Raw genomic sequence first — 13492 nt, forward strand, 5'->3', positions numbered from 1 at the left:
GTCTGCCAGCGTGCGTTCATCTGCTGACCTGAGAGAAGAAGAAAAGATCTGCCAAGATGACAGAGAATAAAGAACCCGGTGAGTACAACAATGCTTTTATTTTTATTTTGAACTTTACTTTTGGGGCTTTAGAAGAAGACCGGCTCCAGACCCTGGAACCCCAATCATGAATTACACGTTTCTGTATCATTGTATTTTTTCCTCTAACAGAGACACATGCGATGAGCATGTCTTCATGTGTAAAATACAAAGTAGATTTCATCCAAGTTTGTATCCGTAGATGATTTGCATCCCCAGTCTCTTTAAAAGTCTATCACGGGACAGGGGTTGCACTCCTGTCAGCATAAACTGCTGCATGTTTCATAATGAAACAGTCTGACAGGCTGCAGGTTAGAAACGCCCCAAAGATCTGTGCATTACGCCTCCATGTTTGATCTTTGCAGGCCACCAGTTAAAGATGGATATATGTTGCAGACAAAAACGTCTCTGAGCATCAAATCAAAACTTAATATCTTGTGAAGGACACAAGAACTATTGCACTGGTCAGAACTATGATGTCTGAACACAGACAAAAACACGGACATTGATATTTCTGCTTTCCCTCCCTGAGAAGGAAATACTAAACAGAGAACGTCAGATGCTCCGTAGAGATAAGTGCAACTGAAAAAGTCTTTTCACAAGAGGACAAATATAATTTATTGGTGTGTTGGTTTTTTTGCTTTATGTCGGTGCTTCTGCGTCTGCCTTGTGAGTCGGGTTACATGAAGTGAAGTTTAACACAGAGTCCTGTCCGGTCTTGTCCTGATAAAACAAATGCTTCTTCACAACTTCCTAACAACAAATTTGTAACTCATCCATCAAGGACATTTCACGCACTGCTGAGTGTTTACATATTTTAACCACTTCCACCACACTGACCTCGTTTCTGTCAGGACACCTCAGATGACTTCTGACATGCTCAGCCTCTTTTTTAGGACATCTAACCAAATCAGTCCACATCCTCAGTGGAACAACTGAAATACCACAGAGACCAACAATAACTTCAACTTGACAATTCCTGCAGAAATTGTGAGGGTGGTTGCAGTGTGCATAGATATGTGTGTGTCTGTGTATGCGTTTGAGTGTGAGACCACAGTAAGACTGTTTAACTGTAGTCAGCTAAAGCCTGGTTCACACAGCAGGATAATTGCGCCGATTTTGGCCCCAATTCTCCCCTTCCGATAATCTTAAGGACGCCCCGATCATCATAAGATAATCTTATAAGACGCACTGTACGACCGAAACTGTAAAACCTCCGATTATTTATCGCAGTGTGTGTGCTCTCTCAAGTTTGGGAAATCGGCCGACAATTTTAAAATCCTGCCGTGTGAACCGGCCTTAAGACAGAAATCTGTCCCACTGAAGTGATGATGTCATCACTGTAACTCTGAACACCTGCTGCTCACTGATTGGTTGACATTCAGCTTTCATCTGCCAGAACATTCCATCAATGTATTTGAATGGGCTTACCACTGCTCGCAATCCCTCAAATATCTTAAAAACTAAAAATGGTATCACCGATCCGTTTGGACTGTGAGCGACAGCACAAACAGGCGCACGTTTTGATGTATTTTATTTTTATCTAGCATTCAGACTGGGACCACAGTGGCAATTTTAAAACATGAGTGAAAACTGTGAAATTCTGGACGTCAGTTAGAGTGAGAGTCCAATGTGTGTGTATGTGGTGCGTGACTGTCAAACAAATGTCTCCCCTGGGACACTGAAACATTTTATTTATTCATTTTTAGCTTTATGAGTGAGAGGACACTCAGAGCTTTCATTTGATATAATTTGTTTGTAAATTCGAGCAACAATGACTTCAGGATGGTGATTTACAAATATGTTTGCAAACTGAAGTTTTTGGCAGTTACACTCTAGAATTTGAATTTCTGCCATCTGCTTTGAATGGGGCAAATTTTGCCAGTTTTTTGTCACTTAAACTCGATTTGTGTCCACACCGTATGCCCGAGGTTTCCACAAAGTAATAACGCACTCTTCGTCGTTTTGATACCTTTCTTTTGTGTGGTGCAAACACTGTGGGAGGAGTAGTGCGCCAAAATTTGTGGTTTGCCTTTCAGGTTTTTACGCGAACTTTAAACGGCGGTTGCTAACGAGTTGCTAACTGAAACTACAGTGGTTGTTGCAGACATTAAACGTCATCACGCCGGAAACTCTCTCACTAATCCTCCTTACAATCTCTAGTCATGTTTTTCAGTGTTCTTGCAAATATTAGTTTAACAAACAACTTATTAAGCTAACGTTTTGCTGTCTTGTCAAATCCGCTGATTAGACTGATGAAGCATAACGGTCGTGACGTCATTATGAACCAACCGTGGGTGTAGTTCGCTAGAGCATAACGTTAGCTTTTTACTTCTCTTGGCTGCATCAACTCTTCAAACTTCATATAAATGATGTTTAACTGTAAAGATTATCCCGCTGAACAAAATAGCTACACATAAGATACCTGTGTTTGACACAGAGCTTATTTTCTGCAATGATCCGAAATTCAATACAAAAATCCCATAGGCGAATTTTCGTAGGAACTACCTCCGCCATTTTTTTGGGACCCATTTAAGGATTTTACTTTCACATATTTTTATTTTATGTGTCTCTATTCACATTTTTTAAAGAAATCGATCTCCACTGTGACATCAACAACGCTGCACACCACACCAGCGAGATTTCGGTGGACCAGCTGATTGTGAGGCGAGGTCAGTCGTTCGCTCTGACGCTCAAACTGTTGAAGCCTTTTCAACCTGATAGGGACCCGCTCTTCATCACGACATCCACAGGTTAGTTCTTCTTTTACATCTTTGATCTGATCATCTTTAGACCTAAAGGAAGATCAATGCGACATGAAGAAATATTATGAAACATTTGAGTGGTTTGCATCTGTTTGGCAGATTTTACAGTGTAGGAAGTGTTCGTAACTTGACTCCATGGGGGTGCAGTGGTTAGTTCACAACGAGAACTATCCCAAGGCATCTATTTACCAGGATTGTTCCGTTGTGTTCCGGTATGAATGAACATTTAGTGGACACTCTGACTCTGTCCACAGGGATACATTGCAGTGAGAAACAGGGGACAGTTTGCTTCCTCTCCATCCCAGATGGGGTGAAGCGTTCACCAGAAGCAAAGGCCGTGTGGAAGATTGAGCTGAATAAGGAATCCTCCCCAGAGACGGGCGTCCTGGCCCTGACTGTCACCCCCCCAGCTGACGCCCCTGTAGGAAAGTACAGCATGGTTGGGCTTCATAAAGCAGAGCACATAATGCTGGCATCACTGACGGTGCTCTTCAACCCTTGGTGTCCAGGTACGTCCTCCTAAACCTGATCTACCTGTCCGTCCGTCCGTCTCTTTATCCAATGTCTCTCTCTTCTTCGCAGAGGACTGGGTGTTTCTTGATGATGAAAAGTTGAGACAGGAGTACGTGATGAACGAAAATGGAGAAATATTCTATGGGAGTGTAGAAAACTGGTTTCAGGACTACTGGGACTACGGACAGGTACTGTCCCTCTCTATTTCACACACACACTTCCTGTTTCCTGCTTGGATTAACTTAACTCCTGTGTCCTCTTCAGTTTGAGGAGAACATGGTGGACATTTGTCAGAGTTTGTTAGACCTCAACCACAAACACAAGGACGACCCCGCTGATGACGTTTCAGCTCGCTGTAACCCTATCTACGTTGGCCGTGTGATCAGCGCCATGGTAGGACATACTCTGTTTCTATCGCTCCCAAATGCACAACCAGGGAACAGAGCCAAATAAACAATAACAATAATTTATTACAACAAGGGGTAGTGACACTAGTGATAACAATGAGCGAGAGTCCAAGCTCCGTGGTGAACAGTGCAGACAAAAATCCTGGCGACGATCCAACAACCCAACCCCACGATACCACGGTGAGTTGACAATAATCTGGCGCCGGCTGCATGTAGAGAGCCGGTTTAAGAGCAGGAGGTGATGAGCAGTTGAGATGAGCCACACCTCGGTGCGCAGCTGAAACCAATTCCATCAAGGGGAAACAAGAGAGCACAGGAGGATCTGACAGATAGGGAAAAAACTAACAACAAACACACATGGACAACACCAAAACCCCAAATCATAACAATTAAGTACATATCTTACACATTATTTGTAACAGTTTTTTGATTCTCGACAGAAGAAGTACTGATATTTTCTGTTTTTTTGAGTTTTATTTTTCTCTAATAAATATTGACATGCAAAAAAACCCAGATCTGTTCAGACTTCCTTGTCCGTGTGTTTTCTTGCAGGTCAACAGTTTGGATGACCACGGTGTGTTGGAGGGAAACTGGAGTGGTTTCTATGGTGATGGGTATAACCCCGGTCACTGGACCGGTAGTAATGTGATCCTCACAAAGTGGATGGAAAATGACTTCAAACCAGTCAAGTACGGGCAATGCTGGGTGTTTGCCGGAGTGATGTGTTCAGGTAACATCTGACTTCTCACACCTGGAATAACATCTATAGCGATCTATCAATGTATCTGTATATCACCAAGTTCAAACCAATGTTATCTCAGCACACTTCATGTCAAGACAAGTAAAATCACTTTAAACACAGCTCAAAGCACAGGAACATCTGTCAAGATCAGCTTTGGAACCAGCAGATGAACAGATCTTTGCAGACTTTGGTTATTTTAGAGTGTGTACCCTGATTTACAGACAATACGGGTAAAGATGCAGGTAAACTGAGGGATTCAAATCTTCCAAATACAGTTTGGTCGTGCTGTTTTCGATGTGTTGCTACAACTTCATTTTGATTATCACAGCGCCACCTTTAGGCTAATGAGCATCTTGCGATCGCCTCATGAACTGGGGGACTTTACTTTAACTCAGACAGTTCATGGTCTTTGTCAAAGCTCTTACAAAAGTCAGACTTGAAGTGGCCTAAAATAGAAAGAGGAGTAAAGCTGGTGCCACATGTCTGTAGCAACCCTAGCTTTAATCGTTGCCTATCAGAGCTGCAGAATGGTGGAAAACACTTTTATTACTTCTGTGATAAATCCTTCTGTCTGCTTCTCAGTGATGCGGTTTTTGGGAATCCCCTGTCGCATGGTCACCAACTTCCAGTCAGCTCACGACAACAACGCCAACCTCACCATCGATCGATACCACTCTGAAAATGGAATCATGGAGAAAAAAACCAAAGACAGTATTTGGTGAGAACACACACAGACATTTAATCCAATACTTTCTACATTTCTTCTTTCCTGTGTTGGTGCTTTAAATGTTTTTCTCTTTCTTTATGCAATACTTTAATCTGACTTTGAGGCAAGGGCGGCCATAAAGGTCAACTGTCTAAATATTTCAACTCCTGCAAATATATTTCACAAACCAGAAAGGGTATGACCATAGTACTTGTTTGTGATTGGTCTGAAGTCAAGTCAGAACAAACGACCTCCTGCTGTACTGAAGATCTGAACTTTAAATATTAGACAAACTGTTCTCTCAACCAGAAGGTCAGGGGTTGGATCTACAGCGCTCAGGTGTCCTTAGGCAAGTCCATTTACCATTCTATCTTCATTTTAGTCAAATGTACAAATCATTTTTTTTGACAACCTCAGAACACAGGAAGCCTTTCACCTGTGTGAGGTCTTTGGAGCCTTCCCAGTTTACAGTCATGCAACGAATACAACAATTTCTCACCCTTGGATTTTTCTGTTTGGCATGAAGATATGGTGTAAATTCCCACATTCGTGTCAGGATTTGCCAATGTCATATCTTCATTGACTTTATAAAACAAAGTGAACACACCTAGAGCAGTCTGCCAGGTCGAATCCCGTTGGTGTGTCAGTATTGGCTAATTATACATCCACCAAAACAGAAATAACGCTCACGTTTGGTAAGGAGCCAAACTAAGACAGTGGGATCATCAGGTTCAGTTGAGTTTGGGTGTGGCAGTCGCCTTAAGCCTTTCATGTTGTCATAAAGAGTCACAGTGTTTTCTGTTGTGGTGAAGAGTGGTATTTATGGCCTGGAAGTTATTTTGAGGCTGAATGAGATGTGTAGGTAGCTGAGAGGTGCTTCAAAGACAGCATTTTATCTGATGTCCAGCAGGGGGAGATTCCTACTGAACTCGTCTACCAGATAATGTGCCAGTTGATTTAAAACTGAGGTAACATTTTCATTATTCATGTGCATGGTTATTTTACTTAACAACCTTTACCATCACTGTGTGAATGTGTCGATGTGACCTGTCGTGTAAAAACACTATGATTAGTCAAAAGACCAGAAATGTCCTGAACAAGTTCATGTCCATTTGACCTTCAACTTGTTCAAAGTTTGGTTGCACTAACAGCCCTTTTAAGGAGTCACCTATTGTTAGCCTAAATTCTGGAAGCATCTTCTTGTCATGTTTTCTCACAACTTAGCATTTGCAAACCTGTTGCTCCTCTTGTCAAAATGCCATGCATGCTCGCCACTGGAAAAAAATGGCTCCAAACCACCTTGAACTTGCATTGTGACAAAACTCAGTTAATCATGCCAAAAAAATCGCAACTTTGTCTGTTGCCCAGAGAGTTGATGTCGTAAATAATAACCTCAGTTTGGCAGTGTCTACCTTGTTTCCAAACCAAGAACCTGATGGGAACAGTGACTTACAGTGTTGGACTAACAGCAGATTAAGGTGTCGTCAGAAGGATTGCACTGTATCATAGGATAAACCTTCCAGTGTTGTTTAGTCTTTTAAACTGTTCCACAGTCTGAATGCGGTGTTGTGTTTCAGGAACTTCCACGTGTGGACAGAGGGGTGGATGAGGCGCCCAGATTTGTCAGAAAATGGTAAATACGATGGCTGGCAGGTTCTGGATCCAACACCACAGGAGATGAGCGACGGTATGGACTCTGTTATCCAACTCCTTAAATCTTCTCCTCCAAACCCTTTTGACCTAATTTTACATACTGGACTCTTTTGGACTCAGACATTTTAGCCAGTGAAAATAAACTACATCATAAAAGCAACTTTAAAAGACTAAAAAATACAATTGACCCACCAAATTATCGTCACCTCCTTGAAGTCTTTGTTGATGAGTATTATTTGTAAAACTCGTCTTACGATAACTTCATTACTTACATAACCTGATTACTATCCACTGATTGATTAATAATCACTATGGGGTAATAATTACTTTGAGGTGGAGTCAGACAACTTCACATCTTCTGTGTAATTATTAGTTATTAAACCTCAAATTAAAAATGACCTTTTTGTGCGCACCTAGTTTTTAAACTACATACATGCTGGTTTTTCCGGCCTGAACGTTGGCCAAGTTTGAGATCATGAGGTAATCATATGTTGGAGTAATCCCAGGCTAAATCTGCAGAGGGCGTGAAATGGCTTGTTCTACAAATAATGTGGTTCTTTCCTGAATATACTGTTAACTACAGGTAATATACAGGTAAATACCTGGCTTCCACCTGAAGTTTATGGATATTTCTCAAACATTGGGTGTACATTTTTTAAGATTCTGACATGAGAGTCGATTAGAGATCACTTTCTCCTGGCTCTTTCTCTCTTTCCATCTTTTGGCCTCAAAAAGTCTCACTGTCAATTTCAAAAGATTTGTACTTCATCATCATCAACCTTTATTTAAAGGCAGGGTTGGTCATTTTGCTCCAGATCCACTTTTTAAGATGTTGGTTGAAGTTGTCTTTAGGTTCGGACAGAAATTAATAACTCAGGTTGTCCGAAAAAGGAACAAAGAAAATCCATCATCTGTATCAGTTTGTAAGCCTGTAAAAACTTGGACCAATGTCTGCCATGAGGTAGCAATCTGATAAATCAATCACAGCGTTCCTGTCTTCCTGCTTGTTCTCGACCCCCTGCAGACACAAGCCCACACTCAAAGCTCGTCACTGATGATAGAGTTCTGTGTTTGTCGTTGACTGTTATGAGCAGTAAGATAGTTGCTTGTGCATGTAAATGAGGGGGCGTGGCTTTAGAGGGAGCACTGAGGGAATGCTACTTTTATAATTAAGCTAGTTTTCAAAAATGACCAACCACACTGAGGTGGAATAATGCATGACAGAATTTAAGTCTCTCTCTCTCCCCCTCTCTCTCCTCTAGGTATTTACTGCTGCGGTCCATCCCCAAAAGCAGCCATCCTGAAAGGACGCACAGACATCAAATATGATACTCCGTTTGTCTACGCTGAGGTCAACGCTGATGTTGTCGATTGGCTGGTCAGTGAGCACAGACTGAGCGATCACCATCCAAATAACATTCAGCAATACTGCAGCCGTTACAGAACAGACATGGATCAATAAAAAAGGCAACTCTGTGATTGTTTAATAAAAGTCTCTCTTTGAATATTTTGTCTGTTTGTTCGTCCAATCAGGTCACACCGGACGGTTTACTTGAGAAAATAGAGGCTGACACCAGCATCGTGGGTCAATATATCTCAACGAAAGCTGTGGGCAGTCATGAAAGGGTCGACATCACCGACACCTATAAACCCGAAGAGGGTGGGTTCACCATAAAAGACCATCACACATGAGCTCAATCTGGATGTTGGGTCTGAACCAATGATTGAATCTTTTCAATCGTTTCAATTTTGTTCCTTACAGGAACAAAAGCAGAAAGGTCCCACTTCAGAAAAGCCGTCTTAAGCCATTTCAAATACCTTAATTGGAAGAGAGAGGAGGAGAAGAAGCGCAAGAGAGAGGAGATGGAGAGGAACGACAATGAGGAGACAGAGGGGAATGAGGAGATGGAGATGGAGACGGAGGAGAACAGGATGCCAAACACCACAGGGAATGAGTCCACGGAGGAGACAGGCGATGAAACTCCTGAAGTCACCCCTCCACCGCCAAAAGTGTCCATACGATTTGAAAAGGTACGTCACAGCAATGTTTCTATTTAGAGCTAGTGACTTATGCTGATCAACCCAAACAAAGTATAGATGATACCAGTGTGATGGCCATGACCAAAGGTGCATTGTTAAGGTTGTCAGTAAAGAGTGAGTCATGCAGTTACTGGTCTTTATATGTCTCAGTTCATGGGACGTATCCCTCTGCTAAAATATCAAACTGCAGGCACATCCACATAAAGTTGAGTACTGGGTGCTGGACAGAAAACATATCCAAAGACAGAAAGATAAACATATGTCTGATGAAGGGCGAGTGCTAAATGGAGCAGCTTCTGGTGTCTTTATCTGTCGACTCCCTCTGCTGCCAACTCCTGGGTCGTGGTGAGTGATGCTTTCAGGGTTTCATTGGGACCCTGAGGCATTCCCAGGTCAGTCGAGACCTCCCCAGGGAGGCGTTCTGGGGGGCATCCAGACCAGGTGCCCGAGCCACCTCAGCAGACTCCTCTCGATGTGGAGGCGTAGCGGCTCTACTCCGAGCTCCTCCCTGGTGACCGAGCTCCTCCCCTATCTCTAAGGGTGCGCCCAGCCACCCTACGGAGGAAAACCATTTCAACCGCTTGTATCCGGGATCTCGTTCTTTCGGTCATGACCCAAAGCTCATGACCACAGGTGAGGGTAGGAACGACGATCGACCGGTAAATTGAGAGCCTCGCCTTTTGACTTAGCTTCTTCTTCACCACGACGGTCTGATACAATGAACGCATGACTGCGGACGCTATGTACGCTGCACCGATCCATCTGTCGATGTCACGCTCAATCCTCCCCCCGCTCGTGAACAAGACCCAGAGATACTTAAACTCCTCCACCTAGGGCAAGGACTCCCCACTGACCTGGAGAGGGCAAGCCAACTTTTTCCAGTCGAGACCCATGGCCTCAAATTTAGAGGTACTGATCCTCATCCCAGGTTCCTCACCTCACTTGGCTGCAAACCGTCCCAATGCGCGCTTGAGGTCCAGGTCTGATGGAGCTAACAGGACCACATCATCCGCAATAAGCAGAGACGAGATCCCGTGTTCCCCAAACCGGATCCCCTCTGGGCCAAGGCTGCACCTCGAAATTCTGTCCATAAAAGTTATGAAAGGTGATAAAGGGCAGCCCTGCCGGTGGCCAACGCAGACTGGGAACAGGTCTGACTTAATGCCGGCAAACACACCGTCCAGGTAAAAGCTAAATCTACCCCTGTTATCACTTAATTCCTCACCTGCCTTTTTACACTCCTGGGTACCAACTTCAACCAGCAATTAAAAAAACATGACATTGCGACCACTATTAGCTAAAAAATAGAAGATGAGTTTGATTGATTTTCCACAAAACAACGCTCAATAAATGAATCTAATAACTAATTTTCCACGACCCTTGATGTCCAGGTTCTTCTTACGACACCCGGAGCTCGTGACCTTCTAAAGAGGAAGCTGTTAACGTTGAATACTTTTGATTTTCCAACATACAACACATTATGACCATTTCTGTGAACGTTCAAGAGGTGCATGTTATTATAATAATTGGTTCACTGAACCACATTTATTGAATCCAATCCAATTCTCTTGTCTTAACCTGTTTGTGATGAAGCGAGTGCAGACTGTGAGAAAGTGTCGCTGTTGACGCCTTCAGCTTTTAAACCACAGCGCCGAAAATCTGCCATCATTAACCAAAGAATCATTCCATGTTAGGGTGCGCTTTATGACAACAAATAAATTACACCAGCGCTCATTCCAGAACTACAGGTCTGTTGAAAGAGGGTGTTAAAGCAGCTTGCTGAGAATTAGCTTTAAGGTTTTCATTTAAGGATGCCGGGCGTCTGTTTGACATCGCTAAGTTAAAAGTTGTACATTTGCTTCAATACAAAAGACAGGAGCTTAGATTGATCAAGGGAAGTCTGGGCGTCTCTGTTTAGACTGCTGCCACCGCGACTTGGCCCCGGATAAGATGTTCTGAATCTGATGAACAAACACTGATCATGCAAGATCATGTGAGAAATTGGCAGCTTGCAGGAGACACAGGTGAAGTGGCAGGCTGCTTCTAATTAGGTCAGATGTGTGAAAGGTCACAAGACAACAAATATGCACTGATAACAAGGGCTAGAAACAAACACAAAATTCCAAACCATGACATGCGATCCGTTTCGAGTGAATCAGGCAGGACAAAAAATGAACCAGGACACCACTATCACAAACTCAACACACTCACCATGTTTACTCGCAATGCCTGGTCCGAGAAAAAGATCTGATTGGCTGAGTAGTATGAGATGGGTAAAGGCAAAAAAAGCATGCTACCATAAAAGCAGCAAAAGCTGCACTGTTAATATAGAAGTGCGTTTCAAAAATGTCTGGGTCCAGAGAGGACGGCATGTTGGTCTGGATTCAGACCGGGGTATGTCATTTGTAGACCCATGCTTTTACTGGTGAGGATCTTAAATCATCCAAAATTGTCTGAGAACTGAGAAACTAAAGTTTCCCTGACATGCTTTGGTTTATAAGAAAAGGTTCTTTACAGTTCGGCTTCATAATGAATGGGTGTAGTGGAATACGTTACCCATATAAAACCTTCTGTGCCACAAATCTCTCTTCCTTCAGGTTTCAAAGCCGATAAACGGTCAGGACGTGAACTGGAAGTTGGTGCTGAGCAGTGAAAATACTGCTGACAGGCCGCTGATCATCAACATCGGCGTTCAAGCCATGAACTACAACGGACACCTATCTGGAGACATCCAAAGTGGGAAGATGGAAAAGATGCTGCTGCCAGGGAAAGGTGAGGTTTCTTCCGTGGATAGGACAGAGATTTTGATCAGACAGATATCTCAAACTGTTAACAAAAGCCAGTAAAGTACAACATATACTGTATGGTTTGTTTTGTGGATTTTGGTCTTTTCATCTGAAATTCTATTCCCTCCTGAAGATCTGATCATCCCGATCGTGGTCCCCTTCTCTGTCTACTGTAAGCCCATGTTGCTGTGTGACAGTATGAAGATCTCAGCCCTGGTTAGAGACATAGAGAAGCCAGATCACCCCTACCTGGGTGAGGTCGACGTCGTGCTGATTAACCCTCCAGTCACCGTCACCGTTAGTAGAGAACATCTTTCTTTTTTTCTTCATCTATCATCTTTCTGTCATCGACCTTTGTCCAGCTGTCTCTCACATTATTTAACAGCTAAATATGACAATAGACTGATACATGTAACATTAACATTAGCACAACAGCAATAACTATGAGATGGTCCATACTTGAGGCAGCCAAGAATGAAGGCTCCACCTCCCGTAGTCCGTTTAGACACCGTAAACAAAACATTTGAGTTTCAGACGTAGCTGATGTCCTTCTCTGTTCTTTAGAGATGAATGTCTCCATCATACCCAAAACTGCTTTACTGAGTTTATTTAAACAATCAAATACATTTGTTTGTGTTTTAGGTTCCTGGTGAAGTCAAACTGAAAACTTCCACAAAAGCAGAAATCACTTTTCTGAACCCTTTGAACGAGGTGCTGAAGGACTGCACCGTGACCATCTCTGGAACCGGCCTCTTGAAAGGAGAGAAAGAATTCAAGTGAGTGTATCTGCGTGCACTAATATAAATAGTTGAAGACACTAAACATAAAAATAACAATTGACTTCTGGTTCCAGGGACTTCTATACCAGATGGGTTTTGTGGTTCAATCACCAGCTATAGTTTAGGTATTGGGACATTCACCTACACATGAGACGTCACCTGTTTTCTCTTCTTTTACCCTCAGACTCAAAGACATTAAACCAAACCAACAGCTACGCCACAAGTTCACCATCGTCCCCTACAAGGTCGGAGAGAGGACCCTGACCGTGGACTTGGACTGCTCCTACTTCAGAGACATCAAAGGCCGGTGCACCGTCACTGTCAAACCCTAAATCCTCGGATGATACAAATTCCTTTTAAAAATTAAAGAGCAGGGGAAAGAAATAATAGTCCAGGAAAACCTTGAATGTATGAATGAAAACTTGAATTTTACTCACCTTCAGACTATAAATACGCAATACAATTGACAAACGACGTTGGGGGAGGGAGTTGCTCAACACGTGGGGAGTTGGGTTCGAAAGCTAAAATGCCATTAGCTCTGGTGCGCTCCTTGTGTCGTAGCCCCACTGACATCTCTCCACTGATCAGTGAAGAGGACTCCTCAGGTGCCAAATCATGTCTGAAGGTTAAAGGTCGACATTCAAAAGTATGTAGATGAACCTGATAAAGCGATTAGACACACACACACACACACACACACACACCTTTCTCTGTGAGGGAGTCATTTTTAGGATCAAGTTGAGACTGCACCAGTTTCCCCGCAACAATAAAAGCTGTGTTTATTCTCCACACAAGCTCGTTTCTGCTTCTCTATTATCTGACTGACTAACTTGTCAGTCCTGCTGAGCCGGTTTTAAAGTGACCCCTTGTTGCTCAAAAAAAAAAAAAAAAAAGGAATAACAGCCATTACAGCTTGCAGCATGACTTTTGGTAATTTGCATCTTTTTGTTGGATTTGTTAAACGGGTGCACGAATAAAATGTTTGTGAAAAGCCGTGTTCAATTTGTGTCTTGTTTTCTTTAT

At 42.9% G+C, this 13492-nt stretch overlaps 1 protein-coding gene across 1 annotated transcript; it reads left to right on the top strand.

Annotated features, from left to right (window-relative positions):
• Positions 1-13327, top strand: LOC306822535 (protein-glutamine gamma-glutamyltransferase 5-like). Its single transcript, XM_079341637.1, has 15 exons — positions 1-78; positions 2670-2831; positions 3098-3352; positions 3426-3544; positions 3621-3749; positions 4316-4493; positions 5088-5223; positions 6789-6898; positions 8127-8242; positions 8398-8524; positions 8627-8895; positions 11502-11676; positions 11824-11987; positions 12333-12466; positions 12654-13327. Exons 1-15 carry the CDS (start codon positions 57-59, stop codon positions 12799-12801), a joined length of 2244 nt encoding a protein of 747 aa, XP_079197763.1. The 5' UTR covers positions 1-56; the 3' UTR covers positions 12802-13327.
• The last annotated feature ends 165 nt before the right edge of the window (positions 13328-13492 follow it).

This window comes from Symphodus melops (assembly GCF_947650265.1).
Source record: "Symphodus melops genome assembly, chromosome: 4".
NCBI classification, from domain to species: Eukaryota; Metazoa; Chordata; class Actinopteri; order Labriformes; family Labridae; genus Symphodus; species Symphodus melops.

What these genes read in the sequence shown, in the direction of transcription:
- LOC306822535 (XM_079341637.1), top strand. Translation starts at nt 57, where the DNA reads ATGACAGAGAATAAAGAACCCG. An exon ending in TGCCGGAGTGATGTGTTCAG is followed by an intron (nt 4,494 to 5,087) that starts GTAACATCTGAC and finishes TCTGCTTCTCAG; the next exon opens with TGATGCGGTTTTTGGGAATC. An exon ending in AAAACCAAAGACAGTATTTG is followed by an intron (nt 5,224 to 6,788) that starts GTGAGAACACAC and finishes GTTGTGTTTCAG; the next exon opens with GAACTTCCACGTGTGGACAG.